Below are 21,312 nucleotides of genomic sequence, written 5' to 3'. Positions count from 1 at the left end.
TTTCGAGCTGAAAGAGATTTTAAGACATCATCTAATCTAATTTCCTCATTTTGCGGATGAAGAAATTTGAAAAATAGAGGAACAAAGAGAATTACCCAAGATAAAATAGGTAATATGTGGCAGAGATAGGACATGAAACAAGGTCTTTGGACTTTGTAACAAGGAAATCACTTTAAAAGACTGATATATATTAATTTAAGGTCGCCAAGGAATTCAGCTATGTAATTCCTAAATGAAAACTCAAGTCAGCCGTCAACCTTTTATAGAGTTTAATTACAAACAGGAGGAAGAAAGGAATTAGAGATAGAGAGAGAGAGGGAGAGAGAAAGGGGAGAGAAGGGAATAGGGCTTAAATACCCCTTCTGTTTAGACTAGGCCAAAAGGCCCAAGCCCTTAGATAGCTGAGGCAAAGAAAGGAGATCAGTCCCTATTACTCATGTGACCAAAATGGAGAAACAGTCTCAGGGGCCTCCACCTCCAGCTTCCTTCAGAGCCAACTCTCAAAGCACCACCTCTCAGACCAAAAATGCTCCAACCCATCACCCTCAGTCCTCAGACCCCTCTATCTTTAAGGAAACCATCCAAGTTCCCTCCCCTCAGTTCTCACATCTACCAATCACTGTCCATGTCTTCCCTGTGTCAATGGTGGCTCTAGCTTAACCCAGGACCGCCCAGAAGTCTGTGGCTTTGCACATGTCTGTTGAAGGTCATATTCTCAATAATTAAATCTTGATCCTTTGCTGCAGCCCTTCCTAAATCCTGTTAGGACTGAGTGGGGTGGAAATTGTATTTTCCAAGACCTGGTTCTGTCATTCCAAGTATCTCTATTGTATCAATTCTAAAATCAATCATGACTCAAAGAAATTCCTGTTCTATGCTTAAGCATAGGTCAAAGCCCTTTCCATTGTTCAGCAAAAGGTTTCTGTCCTAAAGTAATCTTAAGAAGGGAGGAGGAGGAACCTCTCATGCCAATGGGGTTCACATTCCAATAGAGTTCCCACTATCAATAGGAAATTTTTCAAGTATGAAATTTCCCAATGGTGAAATTTCCAACATTTATAAGTCTAAGAAATTTTAAGTTTACAACTTACTATCTTGTACTCTTTCTAGTGATGATGGCATATATCCTAAGGAAAGGCATGGATGATGTGGAAAGTACAGATTAGGTATAAGAAATAGTAAATAGTTTGTTGTGGTTCTACCATAAGAGAATATGGAAGGGAGGAGTATGAGATTAATCTAGAAAGCTAAGATTATGTCAAATTGTTGAGGGTGTTTTCTACTAAAGTTTTCACTTTCCTTATATACCAGTTTGTCATGATTCTCTGTGAAGTAGCTCTCTAGTGTTCTTCATGTAGAGAGATAATATCCTTGATAGTCTGGACATTTATCAGACCTTAAATACACAAGGATATGTAAGAGCATTTGTAATTTTTTTTTGCTCCTGTAGGTTTTGTGTGCCTTTTGGATAGATCTAGATGTGTATCACAGGGAGGTGAGAAAAGGTATTTCTAGCATCTCCTCTTCCCATTGTTATCCAAAGAACACTTTGATTTCTGACAAGAAGGGAAGCAAGAGGTGAGACAAGATACTGGTCACTCTACTTTCCTAAGAGAGAGGAAGTACCAGGCTAGAATGATAACTGTTTCCCCCCTCAAATATTATTTGCCTTGGGGAAGTAATTTTGAGGTTCAAATTATACTCCAGATAGATATCCTTTAATGAGAAAGAAGGACCTCAATCTATGTATCCAAAGCTCGAACTGCTTCCCTCTGAATGCTAGTTCCACAATGAACACACATAATCAATAGCAAATTAATTTATCAAACTTGGTAACAAAACAGAAATCAGAGAAACTATATGTAGGAAAATGTATACTGAGCAGCACAGAATGAATGAGCTCTACCACTAGGAATGAGATTACTCTAATAAATTAAGAGTTACTCAAATCTCCTCCAAAGAGAAATTCTTCAAAGTCTCTAGTGTAGCCAGCTAAGGATAGAGACATGATAGAGACTGTCAGCTCATCCACACAGTCATCTACACATCGACTTCTTTCCTGAATCTTTTATTCTTTCAGGATCTTGAAGAGAGTTTGAAATGATGCATCTTCTCTCTCAAAATTGGAAATCTGACTAAATCTCTCTTCTCTAGTTCCCACCAACTCTACTCACCACTCATACAGGCACAGAGCATTGAATAAACTTTCATAATGAAGAGAGAGTCTCATGCAATTGGCTCTTTCAGTCAAGGGTTATAGATGCTTTTTTGAAAGGGTAGACAACTCCTATTAAGTCAGACTATCCGAGCAGAGATTAATTTTTCATCTAAATAACTAATATTCTAACATTTAAAGCTTAACAATATTACTTAAGAAAATTTCACCCAAAGGATTAAGTTGGATGACCAAAATAGCTTATGTTCCTATGATTTATGCTTATTAAACTTGACCTATGACTTCCACATAGAAGAGAAAGTTGGAAGTGCCTAAAAGTGTCCAATATATTACCAGTACTCTGTTTCTGGGATGACCTCCTCTTCATTTCTATTTAATTCTGATGAATCCTTGAAGTCCAGCTGTTCTTCTAAAGCTTTTTAACATGTGCTCTTCCAGGAAACCTTCACTGATCTCTATAGTCATGTGACATTTTCCCCTCATCTCATATATGATGATTATGATGATACTTGACTTCTGCCTTTCTATTGTACTTATTATCTATTATATTGTAGTATGCTTTTTGTGGTGACCCCCTACTAGATTGTGCAGTCAATTAGGACAAAACCCATGTCTAATTTAAACTTTGTATCTCCTTTGTATTAGAGGGTTGGCTTGAGTATAATGGAGAAAGAGTAGATGATCCCAGAAAATAGGAGGGTGAGATGGATTCCCCCTTCAGTCTTCTTCAAATATGTCTCTCCACTAACCCTGCCTTTACTCCCCTCTAATAACTGCTTAATGGGTGAACCTTTTCCCTTGGGGAAAGAGAGAGAAATCAGTTTTCTCCCTCTTCAATATGACAAGGAAGTAAATTTAAGATAACTGACAACTTTATTCTAACAAATGGTGGTTAGTGGTAAGATAAGCAAGATGTCTGCAGATTGGATTTTATAGGAAAGAGGGTAAGGAAAGTCCCTGTCTGTCTAAAAATATCTTTCTCCCTTCCCCCAAAGTTGAGAGACCCAGACTTGTCAGCCTGGTCTCTAAGAGGCTCAGGGTTTGGTGATTCTTGTTCTTTTATTACAGCAGAGCCAATGTCCAGACTCAGGATATCATAGGAGCTGTGTGAGATCCTCTTAATCTATTCTTATTCTTCTCAGGTTCTGCCACAACTCTTGGTACTTGGGGGAAATGGTGGTTAGGATCAATGAGGAATTTTGTATGGCTCAGGATAGAAATCTCTGATCAGCCTGTCACCCTTGGCTTTCTCAAGAGAGAGAGAGATCAACTGTCTCTCATCAGGAATCTCTCTTCTCTCAAGATTCCAAACCTCTTCCACCATCCCCCACTGTGGATGCAAACCTCTGCATGTCTTCCAGGCTCTGCCCTTCAAAGACTCTGGATCATTCCTCTATCACACCTTCAATGCATATCACAGTGCTCAGCATACAGTAGACACTTAATGATTACTTAATTGAATTTATGGTATCTTACAAGTATATGATGCTAGGAATTCCTTTAGTGTAGAGATAGGACTAGATGACAGTTGGCATACTTTTAAAGTCAAATTTTGTGATCTTGTAGTTTTAGGACATGAAAGAAAGGATTTTTGTAATGATGCATAAGTAATTGCCAGATGAAGTAATGTATAGAGTGGAGTCAGAAAGAACTGAGTTTGGATCCTATTTCAGAACTTATCAGTTAGGTGACCCTGGGAAAAGTCATTTAACCTCTCTAAACTTCATTTTCCTTGTTTATAAAATGGGAATTTTGGCACCTACCTCATATGGTTGTTGTGAAGATAAAATAAGACAATACTTATAAAGCACTTTGCAAACCTTAAAAACATTAGCTATTATTATATTAAATATCATCATCATTATTATTTTCCATTGTTTCTTCTAGCTATTCTCATAGATTTAAGATTGGAGAGAAATTCTATGACTTTGGATGGGGATCTAATAAACAAGAGGCAAAACAATCTGCAGCCAAGATTGCATATGAGCAATTAATAGCCAAAAATTCACAGGTATGTTACTCTCCATTTTCTTCCTTTCTGAATTCCCCTTTTAAGCTAGCTTGAGGATAAAACTCATCAGGACCTCCCACAAGTTTTGAAAAGAACATTCTTGTAGGTGAGCTCAGGTCCCTACATGCAAAAGAGCAAGTTCCCATCTCTGACCTCTCTCGGTGTCTTTATACAGACCATGCTTCGTGCCTGGAATACTCTCTCACCTCTCCTCTGATTCAGAGAAGCACTTGCTTCCTTTGAAGCTTAGCTCAAACCTCACTTCCTTCAAGAAGTCTATCTTGATTTCTCTTTAATTTATATATTTTTTGGTTTAATTTTCTGTGTGCATGTTGCCTCCTAACAGAATATGAGATTCTTCAAGGACTATTTAACTTTTGGCTTTGCATCCATAGTACTTAGCATATTTCTAGGTATAGGGTAGCCACATAATAAATGTTTGTTGAACTGAATAGAATTTTTTCAGTGTAAATATAAGAGAAGCATCATGATATAATGAGTAGGGGCCAGATCCCTGAATTTGAGTTCAAGTCCTGTCTCTGATGTATATTAACTATATAACTGTTGACAAGTCATCTAACCTCTTTGTGTCCCAGGCAGCAATGTAAAGACTATAAGTTGTAGAGCAGGTATCAATTAACATTGTAGATTAAATTTCCATTGTAGGAGTTCTATGTACCAGTAAAACCATTGCTCTGATCTGCACCCAAAAATATATACTATTTGCTGTAGAAAAGAAATATTTCTAAAAATGTTTATTTGTTATTTTAATCACAAATTTCCACATAAGTTTTCCAAAATTATATGATCCAAATAGTCTTCCTCCTTTCTTTTGTTCCCCCTTCCAGAGCTGGCAAGTGATTAAATCTGCATTATATATGTATTATCATGCAAAACTATATTTCCATATTATTCATTTTTGTAAGTGAATAATCTTATAAAACCCAAACCCTTAAACAAAAGAATTTCATGGCTCTTGCTATCCTACCATAACAGGCACTGTGTTATTTTCACAGAGCTATTAAGGGCTTTAAAATATTTTGATAACTATATTTTAAAGCCCCTACTAGTTTAATGGACTCTAGAATATTAAGAAGAAAGTATTCCTTTGAGAGAAAGAAAGAAAGAGAGAGAGAGAGAGAGAGAGAGAGAGAGAAGAAAGAAAGAAAGAAAGAAAGAAAGAAAGAAAGAAAGAAAGAAAGAAAGAAAGAAAGAAAGAAAGAAAGAAAGAAAGAAAGAAAGAGAGAGAGAGAGAGAGAGAGAGAGAGAGAGAGAGAAAGAGAGAGAGAGAGAGAGAGGAAGAGGGAAAGAGGGAAAGAGGGAAGGAAGGAAGGAAGGAAGGAAGGAAGGAAGGAAGGAAGGAAGGAAGGAAGGAAGGAAGGAAGGAAGGAAGGAAGGAAGGAAGGACTACTTTTTCTGGCAATTTAAAGCCTATTTTCCCTGGATCTAGCAGCAGTTCAGAGCTTTGTAGCACTAGGGCTTTTGAGTTTTAGTGCCCACCAAGCTTTTGTTTTGAAGTGTTGTGGTCCAGCTGGCTGTTGAGGCCCAAGTAAACTTCCACACCTGAGAGCCAAGGTCCTTATGGTACTGGAAAGAGGGAGAAAGAAATGAGGTGCAGGAATAGTTTTTGACATAAGCCTGTGTCATGTCCTTGGGTCTGCTAGCTCAGCCTTGTTACCAGTAGCATAGGAGATAGGAAAGAAGTGCTTGGGGGCAGTTGGGTGGCTCAGTGGATGGAAAGCCAAACCTAGAGATGGGAGGTCTTAGGTTCAGATCTCAGTTACTTAACCCCCATTACCTAGCCCTTACCACTTTTCTGCCTTAAAGGTTTAAAAAAAAGAAAGAAAGAAATGCTTAATGAGCTCAAAGTGAGTAAGTTCCTGTTTTTTTTTGTTGTTGTTTGTTTGCTTTGTTTTTTGTTTTGTTTTGAGATTCTGGATGTTCTGGACAATAGAACAGTTGAAGTTGCTTTTATCTGTCGCACATAATTTCTGATTTGGAGAGTTTGAGAGGTCTTAGAAATTAAAGAAAATGTCTCTCCTCCATATTGTTGCTCATATAACCCAGGAGTCCATGCCATGTTTCATATTGTTCATTACTTACTTTATTTGAGGAAAAATTTTGAAGACTTGAATAAGCCTTCTAAAAAGTTTTTATTTTGTAGGATATGAACTCTTTTATGTCACCTCAGCCTTCTCAACCCTCAAGAATTTCAGAAATCAAAACATCACCCACTACGAATTATATTAGTCTTCTGAACCAGTACGTACAAAAGAATAGACTCACTCTGAATTTCCTTAAAGTGACATCATTGGAACATTCTGAACTTCAAAGGTGAGAGATTATTTTGTGCCTTTCCTTTATTTAATTCTTGTTTATGTCTTACCAACAGCATGAATTTTCTTTTCATGGTTTGTGTTTAGAAATTCTAGGAATTTTACTCTTGATTTTTTATTATGATATATGAAAAGATTCCATAAAATTCTACTCCACCACTTCACTGCAATGTAGAGGTTTTTTAAAGCTATGCCAAGAGAGAAAAGTTTTGACTGGTTCTCTCATGCTGGACAGACTTCAAATGTTACCCTAGTAACAGAATTTGTTTTCTGAGGACCAACGTAGTTAATTATGTGGAAGCATGTCACCATAAGGATGATTACCAGGTGGTGAATTGGATGGAGGGTAGGGAGGCATAGAAACAATGAAAAATTGTAAAGTGGCCATCATTCCTGACTAGGTCTTTTCGTCTTCTGCAGTGATGGGGATTGAATGGTGGGAAAGAGAATTGAGAGTGCTTAGAATTTTTAGACAGTCTTCTGGTCTCTAAGGCCAGGCTTCTATCTACTTTACTATGTTACTTCTCTAAAAGATGCCTACCAGTCCTTTTCCCCTTCTTCCCCATCTGTGACAGTTCTTCCATTCATAGCTCTTTTATATGAGATAACTGTTCCATTTTAACACTTCCTAAATTATTTTCTCGTTATTTTTAGCTTATTCTATTATATTCAACATGACCTTGTCTTCTATTTACATATGCTCTTTTAAACTACCCAAGTAATGACATCATTCTTATGGGTTATATTTTATTTCTCATGTAAAAAGTAAAGAATTTGACCCTGTCAGGTTCCTTATAATTATAATGATCTTTCATTTTTATCTTTTTATGATTCTTGTAAATCATATTTTCTCCTGAGTTCTTCAAGATTGTTGAAACTCCTTTAGTTTATTAAATATCCATTTTTACCCTCATGTAATTAGCTCATTAGCTCAGCTTTGCTGGGTATGTTATTCTTGATTGTAAACTCAGCTTTTCAAAATATTGTTCCATTCCTTTTGTTCTTTTGATACTGTAGTTGCTAAGTCTTATTTTATTCTGACTGTAGCTCTACAGTATTTAAATTGTTTGGTTTTTTTTCTTGTTGCTTGTAGTATTTGCTCCTTATTCTGGTTGTTATAGAATTTGGCAGTGTTGTTCCTGTGCATTTTCATCATGGGCCCCTTTGCAGTAGTAATCACTGGATTCCTTCAATTTTCTATTTTACCTTCTAGTTCTGGAATTTCTGGCCCATTTTTACTTAATGGATTCTTGGAGTATGGTGTCCTAACTCTTATTGATCATAACTTTTCAGGAGTCTGACAATTCTTATGGTGTCTCTCCTTGATCTGTTTTCCAGGTCAGTTATAAGATGTTTCATATTCTCTACTATTATTTCATTCCTTTCATTTTGTGTTGCTATTTCTTATTGCTTTAGGAAGTTATTATCTTTTCCTTGTCCTATACTAATTTTTAATGAATTATTTTCTTCCATGAGTTTTTGGATTTATTTTTAAAACTGAGTGATCTTTTGTAAATTTCTTAATATTTTTGCATTGCTCTTATTTTTCCTAGTTTTTCCTCAACCTTTTTCATTTGATTTTTGAAATCTTTTTTTTTAATTTAAAACCCTTACCTTCTGTCTTGGAGTTAATACTGTGTATTGGCTCCAAGGCAGAAGAGTGGTAAGGGCTAGGCAATGGGGGTCAAGTGACTTGCCCAGGGTCACACAGCTAGGAAGTGGCTGAGGCCGGATTTGAACCTAGGACCTCCCGTCTCTAGGCCAGGTTCTCAATCCACTGAGCTACCCAGCTGCCCCCTTGAAATCTTTTTTTAAGCTCTTCCAAAAACTCTTTTAGGGCTTGTGAGCTTTGGTGTTTTTCTTTGCTCTTTTAAAAGTAGGTTTTTAACTTTGCTGTCCTCGGAATTTGAACCCAGGTCTTCTCTGTTCCTATAATAGCTATCTATAATTGGGTTCTTCTTCTTTGGCTTATTAATTTCTCCACCCCCCCAATCTTAGTGGCCACATAAATAGGCTTAATTATTAGTTTTATGCTTGAATTGGGTTCTGTTCTCATTGTGTGTGTGTGTGTGTGTGTGTGTGTGTGTGTGTGTGAGATGCCTCACGTTTTAGAATTTTTGTTTTTGTTGTTTCATAGGTCCTATTTAGTTCTTCTAATTTCTATAATCCAGAGCGAGGTGTAGTCTTTTCTCCTTTAGCTCAAACCCCAGTCTATGATCAACCTCAGACTCTCCAACTAGAGTTGTCCCATGGTAGTTCTTCCACTGCAAGCAGAGAGCTTGTTCCCCACTGGGAAAGTAACCATTTAAATTCCCTCTCTTGTGGATGGCCAGAGCCAGCAGGACCCCAGCCCCTCAGTAGTCACATTCATTTGTGGATGCTCCCTCTTCTCTCCTGAACCCACAACCTGACAGTGGGGGTGTCTGGTGATTGGGCTCTGAGGTACCTCCCTATTCAGGTCAATCCCCAGGTGAATAGGGATCTCTGGATTCAAGGCTGCAGCCCACTACCTATTGATTCCACTGATACCTGCAACTGGTATCTTGACTCCAAGGTCAAGTAGACAAGGTAAGGCTGCCTCTCCTACTCCCAGGGCTTATGACCTGTTAGTTCTTCAGTATTTGCTCCACGGTGTTTGTACCACTAGGTGATACTGAAGCCAGAGAGGTCAAAGATCCCTCTCCCAATGTATTCCTGACTGTGTTACTTGACTCCCAACTCCTCTTTTTTGCTGCTTTTAGCATTGATTCTGTGGAGTTATTTCTGATTATTTGAAGGGGGGAAAGTCTGGGGAATGAAGGAGTCTCATGCTCTTCTCCACCTTCTTCCAAGTTCTGTGTTATTTAATTGGCATCTTAATTTCCAGAAATGATTGATTTAACAAAACCATCCTCAGGACCCCTGCTAAATAGGGTGCATTTTAAAAAAGCATTAGATTTGATTTTTGATACATATTAAAATTTAAAGAATTTTCCCCATTGTTGTTTATTCCAGCATTTCTTATATCTGCAAAATTGGGGACACAGCTTATGGTCCTGGTACAGGATCTAATAAAAAAGAAGCTAAAGAAGCAGCATCTAAGATTGCATATGAAAAAATACAGTTATATGATGCTTCAAAGGTAAACTTGCCTTTTGACTTAAATTTCTTGTGTTCAAATTCCATCTTCATTTGATTTAAGAGAGATTGTTTCTAACAAGAAATTGTTGTCCAGAGAGATAATGACCCATCTTATTCCATCTTATACCTTGGTAATCATATACTTGTTCAGTCATTATGAGTATGACTAAAAAACCACTCAATGGATGTTATAGTGGGATTTCTTTCACATACAGTTTGTAATAGAAGGCCTTTTAAGTCCCTTACAACTCTCAAATTTTGTAATTCTGTGATTTATAAATCCAGATAGACCAATCAGTTAACTAATGAAAGAATTTTTTGTAAAGGCTCTGATACTATTAGGTAACATGGCTGCCTCAGTGTGGTGAAAAATAAATATAAGGGGTTTACATTGATACAGCTTTGGAGAATAAGAGTTATACATAGTTCTTTTTATTTCTCCCCTTTTAGGAAAGAAATTCAGAAATTCTTTCTGGTTGTGCTACTTCACTGACTGATTCTATCATTACACCTCTGAAGTCATTAACAATGTAAGTACGAAGCAACACTTTCTATTCAATAAGTGTTTCTTGCTGTCTACTGACTGTCACAAGGAAAATATTTATTTTTAATACAATTGACTTCATAACATGAAGATATTTTCTTTTCTTTTTAGAATTCTTATTTTTTTATTTTAATCTTAGATACATAATGAAATGACAAATATTTGAACAAGAGATTATACCTGAAATTGTGACTCTTTATTTTGTAGAACTCACTTTTATTTTTTAAGTTTATAATAATTCAACATGTAATTTTGTTTTCTTACTTGTCTATGATTCTTTTATTCTGTTCTGATGGTATGCCATTTCAATGATTAATGGTCTTGAGTATTTCAAAGTCATTTGTCTTTACATTGTTACTGAATAAATTGTTCTTGTTTTGACTTCACCCAAAATTAATTCACACAAGTCTTTCCAAATTTCTCTGAAACCATCCTTTTTTATAATTTTTTATAACAAAAAGTATTCCATTCCATTAAAAAATATAATTTTTAGCTATTCCCAATTAATGGGCACCCTCCTAATTTCCCATTTCCACCACTAAAAGGACTACTATAAATGTTTTTATGTATGTATGTGTATATATATGTATATATAATATATATATTTCTTTAACATATTTCTTTATATATATAAATATATAAAGAGGAAAAAGGACTAATTTATATAGAGAGTCCTTTTCCTCTTTCTTGATCTTTTTGGGGTCTAAATCCAGTCAAAGGGAATTGCTGAGTCAAAGGAAATATGTAGTTTAGGAACTGGACAGCTTCAAAACACTTTGCCAATATTGTAAAGAATGTCTGTAGCAACCTTCTTATACATAATTAATACTTCTTATGAGTGGGACATATATAATGGTGACAAATATTTTTGAAAATGTGTGATTTCATAACTTACCTGGACTAGCAGAGATTTGAGTTAAATGGTACAATTTTACCTGATTCTCACCTCACCATAAGGAAAAGGCAACTTTTGACTTTTCTGTGCTTTTTAATAAAATATTCAAAAATCTATTTTGTAGGCATGGGTTTCAGTCTTCCAGGTCCTAATGAAATTTTTTCTGTTGCCAAGACTTGTATTTTTATTGTTATAAGGAGCTCTTAGTAAGGGAATTCCCAACGCCAATTCAGGTCAGTAACTTTTCCTCAGTTTGATAATCTTAGAGAGTTACTTGAAGATATAAAAAGGTTAAATGACTGGCTCAGGATCACAGAGTTAGACTCGATATATTTTCTTCTATTTTTTTCAATCTTTTGATTTTGTTTTATTATTTCTTATCATCTCATGGATTAACTTAGATTTTGTCCTCTCTAATTTTTAAGAGGTCTTCAGTAAAGGTCTGGATTTTTTTAACTCTTGTACTAATCTGTGAATTCTTCATTTAAGCTTTCCTCTATAGCTCTAACTTCTTTTCCAATTCTTTTTTTTTGGTAGCATTTTTATATAATTTATAAAATAATTTTTAATTTTTAAAAAATTCTTGCTTGATTTCTTCTGGGAATTCTAGTTGAACTTATTTCCAAAATGTCTGTGGATAGGGAGTGGGAGGGGTATGTGAGGCTTTTGAGTCTTTGCTTGTAGATGTTTTAAAATTATTCTGTTCTTTGTTTTTGTCTTGGGCATCTATTACCATAGTAACTCTTTATCCTGGGAATAATTTTTTTGTTTATTTATTCTTCTAGTCCTACTTTTTGAATTGAGATTTTATGTGAGGTGCAGGAACTACTACTTCTAGAGGAAATATCTAGACCTTGCTTGGTCCTACAATTTCCTCTTCTTTGCATGCCTTTTTTATGTGAGACAATTATCCCCATTCTACCTTTCCCTTTCCCCTTTTCCCTGTGCATCTCTCTTCCTAACTCATATTGTTATGGGAAATCATTCCAAAATAATTGACAAACACCTCTATCCTCTATGTAGACCCCTTCTAACTACTGTAATAATAGTTATCTTCTTCGGTATTTCATGGCTCATCTTCACATATAGGAATATAGACAATTTAACTTTATTGAGGTCCTCCTGATTTCATGTTTACCTTTTTTATCCTTCTCTTGAGTCTTGTGTGTGAATGTCATGTTTTCTATTTAGCTCTGGTCTTTTCATTAGAAATGTTTGGAAGTCCTCTATTTCATTAAATATTCATTTCTTTCCACCTGAAGGATTATACTCAGTTTTACTGGGTAGGTAATTCTTCGTTGTAACATTACACTCTAGAATATCCCATTCTAAGTCCTCCACTCCTTTAACCTGGATTCTGCTAAATCTTGTGTGATATTGACTGTGGCTCCACAATTTTTTAATTGTTTCTTTCTGGCTGCTTGACCATTGCTCTGGAATTTGACTATAATATTCCTGGATGTTTCCATGTTAGGATCCCTTTCAAGAGGTCACAGATGGATTTTTTCAATTTCTTTTTTGCCTTCTTGTTCTAGAATTTGGGTGTGTGTGTGGGGGAAGTTTTCCCTTACAATGTCTTGAAATACGATGTCAAGACTATTTTTTTATATCATAGCTTTTTGCTAGTTTAAGATTTTAAAAATTACCTCTCAATCTATGTTTCCAGGTCAGTTGTTTTCCAATGAAATATTTCACATTTTCTTGTATTTTTTAATTCTTTTGGCTTTGTTTTAGTATTTCTTGATGTCTCATAGAGTCATCAGCTTTTAGTTGCCCAGTTCTGATTTTTTTCAGAATTTACATTCTTCAGTGAGCTTGTCTATCTTCTTTTCATTTGATCTATTCTGATTTTTAAGAAATTCTTTTCTTTAATGAATTATTGAGTATTTTACCATTCACCAATTCTGTGTTTTTAAGATTTTATTTTCTTCAACTTTGTGAGTGATTCTTTTACCAAATTGTTCATATTTTTTCATAAGTTTCTCGCATCACTCTCATTTCTTTTCTCAATTTTTCTTTTATCACTCATATCTCTTTCTTGAACTGTTCCAGGAATTCTTATTGAGCTTGTGTCCAATTAGTAATTTTTCTTTGAGGCCTTTGTTGTAGCTGTTGTTATTGTTTTCTAGGTTTGTGCCTCTGTCTTCCCTGTCACCATAGTAGCTTTTAGTGGTCAGGTTCTTTTATTTTTTTTTTGGTACTTGTTAATTTTCCTGGCATATTTCTTCCCTTTTAACTTTATATTAAAGTTGAGTTCTGTCTACCTGGGGTCAGGGAAGCATTTTCCTAAGCATCAGACATTTTCATTTTGCTGTTTTCAAAGTTAGTGAGTTAGCTCTAGAAGTGTACGAGTTTTCATTGCTTCCAAGGTGGAGTAATCTGTAGAGAGATATGGTCATTGGTCTCCTGTTCAGTGTTCTGGTCTTTACCCAGGAAAGTTTCCTAATCCTCTGTAGATTCAGGTACATTACTAGTGATCCTCTTGGCCTTGGAACTATAATTAAGTCCCTTGTTTTCCTGCTGCTGCCAATGTTAGGGATCTTCTTGACCCTAGAACCATGACCAGAGTCCCTGCTCCCTTGTGACCACCCACAAGTGCTCTTCTCTACCTTAAAACTATAATCCAGAAATATATATGATCAATAGAGTTGCTAATCAGTGCCCTCTATTCTCAGTCCCAGCACTGGGTCTCCTGTAATCTCTAACCATTTATCCAATCCCCTTACTGTATATGGGCTGAGAGCTCCTGAAACTGCTGCTATGACTCTGACTACAAGTAGACATTGCATGCCTTAGCTCCAGACAAATGTCCAACCTGTTATCTTAGACTTCTTCAGCCCTTCTAAATTTTCTTAAGTCAGGAAAATGGCAGACCCTGATCTTTTGTTGACTCTGACACTCTAAAATTTTATTTGAGGAGTTATTTTAATGTTGTTTGGAGGGGAATGTTCAGCTGGGTTGTTTCCTCTAATCTACCTTCTTGGCTCTGTCCCAAAGATCTATTCTTATAGTGTAATGTTCTCTCCTTTTCATTTCTAGGATATTACTCATAAAACTTTATAAGTATTTTTTGTCTTTCTGATTACTCCAGGGAAAATAAAATTATTTCAGGTGATGTTCCTCTAGTGGTGGCTGAATTATACTAATGATAGAATTATACCTAAATAAAAGATTCAGCACCCCACTATCAATAAAGTTCTCTCCAAAAGTGGAAATTTGTACAATATGTTTAATCTTTCTGGTCTAAAAAGTAAAATGTAATTTGGTATTTGTGGAAATTAAAATAGTATCTTTTTTTGTTACTCTTTAAAGTATTTGCCAGTAAAACTTTCTCGTATACTATTTTCATTGATATTGATTAATCTAAGAGAAGTTAAACATATTCTGAAATTGAATTATTCCAATAAATCAGATTATATGTCAAATTAAAGATAGCATTAAGAGTCCAAAATCCAGACTAGACTTCTTAAAAGACTGATTTTACAGCCTTAATAGTAGCCAAAGTCCATGATAATCTTATGTACAAAGACCAACTTCCTGAAAAAGACTATTTAACAAAAATGTTAATAGACATTGTGGGCAGAATATAAGAATAAATGCATAAAAGAAATGAAAATTTGATTTTTATATAAAGGAATTAATAGGTATGTGAAATCAGTTGTTCCTTTTTTGTTTGATAGAAATGGTATGATGCCTCAAAGTGAATATTCAGAAAATGCTTCCAAACAAAATAGCAACAACTTGGAAAATATTTCTTCAAATTCTCAGGTATAGTATTAGGCTCTGCATTTTCTTATTCATTAATTTTGTAACATTTTTATCTATAAGGAAATATTTAGTATAGAAATCTATTTTAAATATAATGAAACATCTAGTTTATTATTATTATTACATTACTAATAATTCATAATGGCAAATTTTGGGCCATTTTGGTCCCTTCAGTCTTCCTACATCACATACATAGCATTTTCCTTCAAAAATCTCTCATGCTCTTCCATCTTCCTACTTGGTGTTTTCTTTTCCCTTATGATTCACCATTATAATATGCAATCCTCCTCATAATATAATATTAGAAACAAGACTTTAGAGGAATTCAGTAATGCTATTTCCCTGTCCCTTTGTGATTTAGACTAAAATAATACAACAGCAAAGAGAACAAGGAAGCGCAATTTAGTTCATTTCATTTCAGTTTAATTTCATCTCAACAAACATTTATTAAGTGACTACTGACTGCTAAATAGTGAGGCAAATAAAAGAGTAGAAAACAAAACATTTCAATTTATTAAGTAATAAGAATTTTGATACAAAGGCTGGTAGCTATATTATATAATATCATGATAAATTATATCTTTGTACAAGTATAAGGTGGAAGGTCATTACCAACAAGGGGGAACAGGGAGGATTTCATGTAGGAAGTAGGATTTGATTTGGGGTTATGGAATGAAAACTTCAAAATGTCATGAATAATATTGATGAGGAAATATGGCTAAAGAAATATCTGGGCACACTGTGGGAAAGTGACTTCTAGAACATGTTGATAATTTAATTGATTTAATTGCATGAAGATTTTCATTTTCTTTTATTATAGAACTCTACCAGAAGTTGTCAACAGAAGACTAAAAGGTATTGTTTTAGTTTATCTTACTTTAATTTCAAGTATGTGGTTTGCTATGCAATTAGTTAATTTGATTAGACTCAATATATACAAAACCCTCTACATACTAGTATGGCTCCTATTTAAGGTGGAAGGTCTATGAATTCAGAAAGTGATATTTTCACTACATTATGCTACCTCCTCTCTGTAATACTAAGCTTTCTTTGTTGGTTTCTTTATTATCATCCTTCTAAATGTGAATGTTTGCTTGTTTTTCATATAAATATCTCCTTTGAAAGACCAAAGCCAAGTATTATCCCTGATGTGTATATAAGGCAGAACAAAGGTCTTGTTAGTGGAGCAATGAGGAGCCAAAAATTGCCCAGAGGAGTCACAGTTTTTTTTTTCCAAGAAATTCATATCTTGTCCAGGACATAAGAATGGGAAGAAACTTTAACCCACTTTCAATATTCTTACTAGACCCTCTGAATACTCTTTGGAAAAGAGTTACAAAGAAAGTAAAAAGTATCTTCATGCCCTCAGAAAGCTTACAATCTGGTGTAGGAGGTGGGGGGGGGAGTGCAGAGGCTGAAGAAGGGCAAACAAAAATAGTATACTTTCTAATGACCAAAAAATAAAATCACATAGAAATGTTTAAACAGAAAAGTAATAAAATAAAATAAAAATAAGAAGAGGTTACTTGAGGTTAGTGAGGGAATTGAGGTTATTTGTTTATTCAGTCATTTCATCTTTCACATGCTACATTAGTATAGATAAGTAAGCTTCTTGGCCCAAGTTTTTCTTTAGCAGTTTTACACAATAGAACTTAGCAGATAATAAAAACCATGTGATGCTTTTTCCTACCTCTAAAACAAGTCATATGTAAAATTTTCTTAAATTGAGTAAGAAGTTAAAATATGATTATATCATAAAATGGGGTACTTAATAGTTACATCCCTTTATTTTAAAAATGTATATATTTTAAAGTTTTTTAACATTCTTTTCTTCTTTAAAGTCTGAGTCCCAGATTCTCTCCCTCCATCCTATTTCTCTGCCCTCCACTGAGAAGGCAAGCGATGTGACCTTAATTGTATATGTGAAAACATGTTTCCATATTAAACATATCACAAAAAGCTAGAAAATTATGCCTTCATTTATGCTTAGAATTAATCATTTCTCTCTCTTGAGGTAGCATTTTTTTCATCATGAGTTAGCTTAGGTTGAGGTACTGATTGATATAGCCAATATTTTCACAATTGATCATTACAACATGTTGTTACTATGCAAAATGATCTTCTGATTCTTCTCACTTCATTTTTATGGTACGTCTAGCAAAATGTAGTTTTCCTGAATATCTCTTTAAATTAGGTCTATTTTTGCTTTTTGCTTTGTTGGAGATCATGATTACTACCATTGCCTTTGTTACTTCAGCTGAAGTGTTTTAGATTCTACTCTAGCTTTTTATTTTAAATTTTGTGTGTCTTTCGGTTTCAAATGAGTCTCTTATAAACAACATATTATTGGATTCTTGTTTCTAATCCATTCTGCTATCTGTTTTCATTTTATGGGTGATCTCATCCATTTCACATTCACAATTATGATTTACTAACTGTGTATTATGCTTCATTCTGTTTTTCTGTTTATCCTCTCTTTTTAGCATGCCCCTCCTCAAAAGCCTGTTTTGCTTCTAACCACTATCTCCTTTAACCCACCTTTCCTTTGATTATCTTGACCCCTAGCAAATATCTCTTTATCTTTTTCCCCAATTGAGTGATATAGATTTCTATAACCAACTGAGTGAGTCAGTGTGTGTGTGTGTGTGTGTGTTCTTCCTCTTTGAACAAATTCCAATGATATTGAGGTTCAACTATTGCCTGCCTCCCACCCTACATTACCATCTTGCTTGCATGCTTCTTTTGTGAGATAATTTCCCCCTTCTGCCTTTTGCCTTTCCCTTTCCCCTCCTCCCAGTGTATCCCTCTTTCTCATCCTTACAATTGGTATTTTTTGGAGATTATCCCATTATATTTGTCGTACACCTATACTATCTGTCTATATTGACTACTTCTAACTACTATAATAATAAATAAGTTCTTTGGTATTTCATGACTCATTTTCACATTTAGGAATATAGACAATTTAACTTTATTGAGGCCCTCCTGATTACTCTTTCATGTTTACCTTTTTTTATCTTTCTCTTGAGTCTTATGTGTGCATGTCATATTTTCTATTTAGCTCTGGTCTTTTCATTAGGAATGCTTGGAAATCCTCTATTTCATTAAATATTTCTTTCTTTCCACCTAAAGGATTATACTCAGTTTTACTGGGTAGGTAATTCTTCGTTGTAACATTACACTCTAGAATATCCCATTCTAAGTCCTCCACTCCTTTAACCTGGATTCTACTAAATCTTGTGTGATATTGACTGTGGCTCCACAATTTTTTAATTGTTTCTTTCTGGCTGCTTACAATATTCTCTACTTGACTGAGGAGCTCTGGAATTTGACTATAATATTCCTGGATGTTTCTATGTTAGGATCTCTTTCAAGAGGTCACAGATGGATTTTTTTAAATTTCTTTTTTGCCTTCTTGTTCTAGAATTTGGGTGTATGTGTGGGGAAGTTTTCCCTTACAATGTCTTGAAATACGATGTCAAGACTATTTTTTATATCATAGCTTTTTGCTAGTTCAAGATTTTAAAAATTACCTCTAAATCTATGTTTCCAGGTCAGTTGTTTTCCAATGAAATATTTCACATTTTCTTGTATTTTTTAATTCTTTTGGCTTTGTTTTAGTATTTCTTGATGTCTCATAGAGTCATCAGCTTTTAGTTGCCCAGTTCTGATTTTTTTCAGAATTTACATTCTTCAGTGAGCTTTTCTATCTCCTTTCCATTTGATCCATTCTGATTTTTAAGAAATTCTTTTCTTTAATGAATTATTGAGTATTTTACCATTCACCAATTCTGTGTTTTTAAGATTTTATTTTCTTCAATTTTGTGTGTGATTCTTTTACCAAATTGTTCATATTTTTTCATAAGTTTCTTGCATCACTCTCATTTCTTTTCTCAATTTTTCTTTTATCACTCATATCTCTTTCTTGAACTGTTCCAGGAATTCTTATTGAGCTTGTGTCCAATTAGTAATTTTTCTTTGAGGCCTTTGTTGTAGCTGTTGTTATTGTTTTCTAGGTTTGTGCCTCTGTCTTCCCTGTCACCATAGTAGCTTTTAGTGGTCAGGTTCTTTTATTTTTTTTTTTTGGTACTTGTTAATTTTCCTGGCATATTTCTTCCCTTTTAACTTTATATTAAAGTTGAGTTCTGTCTACCTGGGGTCAGGGAAGCATTTTCCTAAGCATCAGACATTTTCATTTTGCTGTTTTCAAAGTTAGTGAGTTAGCTCTAGAGATGTACAAGTTTTCATTGCTTCCAAGGTGGAGTAATCTGGAGAGAGATATGGTCATTGGTCTCCTGCTCAGTGTTCTGGTCTTTACCCAGGAAAGTTTCCTAATCCTCTGTAGATTCAGGTACATTACTAGTGATCCTCTTGGCCTTGGAACTATGATTAAGTCCCCTGTTGCTCTGTTGCTGCCAGTGTTAGGGATTTTCTTGACATTAGGACTGTGACCAGGGTCCCAGTTTCATTGTTCATTCACCAGCTACAAATGTTTCTCTCCATCCTCATGCTGTTACCCAGAACTGCTAATGGCAATTGAGTTGTCAGTTCGAGCTGTACCAAGTTCCAACTGTACTAAGTTGCCAGCTGTGGGTCCCCTGTCATCTCTTTCTAAGTAGTTGTCCAGCCCATTTACTATCTCTGGGCTGAGAGCTCCATAAGCTACTGCTCTTGCTACTTCAGTCACAGAAGATTTCAATACCCACCACTGCTACTCCTGCAACTATCCTGTCCTGGGGCCAGACTGGTGTTACAAACTCTCCTATGATTTGAAATGTTGTCTTAAAGTTCTTTGAAGGGGAAATGTTGAGGAAATTCAGCAGGGTCTGAGCCTGGACTCCAACATATTGGCTCCATCCCCATTATATCCCTTTTAAAAAATAAGATGATCTTATTCTAGATTCAACTAGGAGGCAACAAAATGACTATGAAAAGGGTATTGATATGTTTCAGGAAAGTCAGTACTGATGTACAAGTTAAATTGGAGAGGAAGTGAACTGTTGCATTAGACTACAGTAACAATTTATAATTCAGCATAGGGCTGTGATTGTGAGAATTAATAGAAAGAGATGTTTTAGAGAAATAATGTAAAGGAAAAAATAAGCAAGATTTGAAAATTGGATTAGATGGGAACACGGATATCCCCAGCTTGGTAATATGGAATAGAAAAAGATATTTAGGGTACTGATGAATCATAGACATTTAGAGTTGAAAGGATTCTTAGAGATAATCTACTCTAGAGGTTTCTAATATGTGTACCACTCTTGAATGATTCTGCAGTCAGATTAAAATGTAATTGGGAAATATTTTTAAATAAATTAAAATACAAGATGGCATAGATAATGTATTTGTGGTTTTCTAAGTCAATAAGTGGCCCAAAGGAATCCTTTACTTGGTTTAGTGACCTCTGTTTCTATTTGAGTTTGACACCACTGCTCTAGTCCAAACCCATAATATTACATATGAAGCAACTGAGGCCCAAAGAGCTGAATTAGCCTGTCCAAGGCCACATAGCTAGTTGCAGTGTTGAGAATAGAATTTAGTTATCTTACCTCCCTCTCTATATTTTCTGTATCATGACTATAGAAACCCAGCATAAAGAAATGGAGATAAGAAAGTTGAAATGTTTTTGGTGGCTAAGGTATGTTTAGTTTTAGGTAGTAACTCAGATATGTGAAGTAGAGTGACACAGTAGAGAGTACTTTGAACTTAGATTTAGAAGACCTATGTTTAAATGCTGACCCTTCTGATAACTAACTTCTTAAACTAGTGATATAAAAATTAAATATATAAAAGACTTGTGAAATTTAGAAATTCAATTTTGTTTACTAATATAGATTACTCTCTATAGCATATGAGTATAGTGGAAAGAGTACTGGATTAGACTTAGGAAATCTAATTTTAATTCCTAGCTCTGACTCTTACTGGCTGTGAGCTTGTGGGATAGGGTTTGTTTAGTCTCATTGAGCCCCCGTTTACTGATCCATGAAATGAGGATAGTAATTTGAACCCTATGTACAAATACATAACTTCAAAGTACCTTCCAGGATGTGAGGGAAACATATAAACTGTAATATGCTGTATAACTGTACTATTATTATTTCATTGAATTAGAATTCCTTTAAACTTTTGCTTTCTGAATTTTCAGAATCTTGGCACCTCATTTTGGAAAGCAGAATGACAATAATAAGAAAAAAGAAGTTGTGCATAGTACCAATGAAAGGTAAGAGGTGAAATGAGATGTATTTGATTAAATGATATAATATTTGCAAAGTAGTTAGTCTAGTGCTTGACACATAGCAGGGACTCTCTAATTACTTATTCCTTCTTCAGTGTCCCTGAAGGAAAATGGCACACAAAAAAAGAATAAAAGAAAATGTATATGTTCCACTTTACTAGCATCTGTGAGGAATCCATCTTAGTCTGGGTTCAGGCAAGTAAAGTCATATACAAAACTTTTCT

General features: G+C 34.8%; 1 protein-coding gene across 6 annotated transcripts in view; it reads left to right on the top strand.

Moving 5' to 3' along the window:
• EIF2AK2 (eukaryotic translation initiation factor 2 alpha kinase 2) overlaps window positions 1-21,312 on the top strand; it is a 67,163-nt gene that overhangs the window by 22,341 nt on the left and 23,510 nt on the right. For all 6 annotated transcript variants that reach the window (XM_007476090.3, XM_007476094.3, XM_007476092.2 and 3 more), the window contains 7 exons: window positions 4,064-4,187; window positions 6,352-6,521; window positions 9,518-9,644; window positions 10,094-10,173; window positions 14,763-14,850; window positions 15,671-15,705; window positions 20,999-21,073. In XM_007476090.3, coding sequence (XP_007476152.1) covers window positions 4,064-4,187; window positions 6,352-6,521; window positions 9,518-9,644; window positions 10,094-10,173; window positions 14,763-14,850; window positions 15,671-15,705; window positions 20,999-21,073 — 699 coding nt within the window. The remainder of the gene's footprint in view (window positions 1-4,063; window positions 4,188-6,351; window positions 6,522-9,517; window positions 9,645-10,093; window positions 10,174-14,762; window positions 14,851-15,670; window positions 15,706-20,998; window positions 21,074-21,312) is intronic.

The sequence above is a fragment of the Monodelphis domestica genome, chromosome 1, assembly GCF_027887165.1.
Source record: "Monodelphis domestica isolate mMonDom1 chromosome 1, mMonDom1.pri, whole genome shotgun sequence".
Taxonomy (NCBI): domain Eukaryota; kingdom Metazoa; phylum Chordata; class Mammalia; order Didelphimorphia; family Didelphidae; genus Monodelphis; species Monodelphis domestica.
This window is presented reverse-complemented; position numbering and strand designations above follow the sequence as displayed.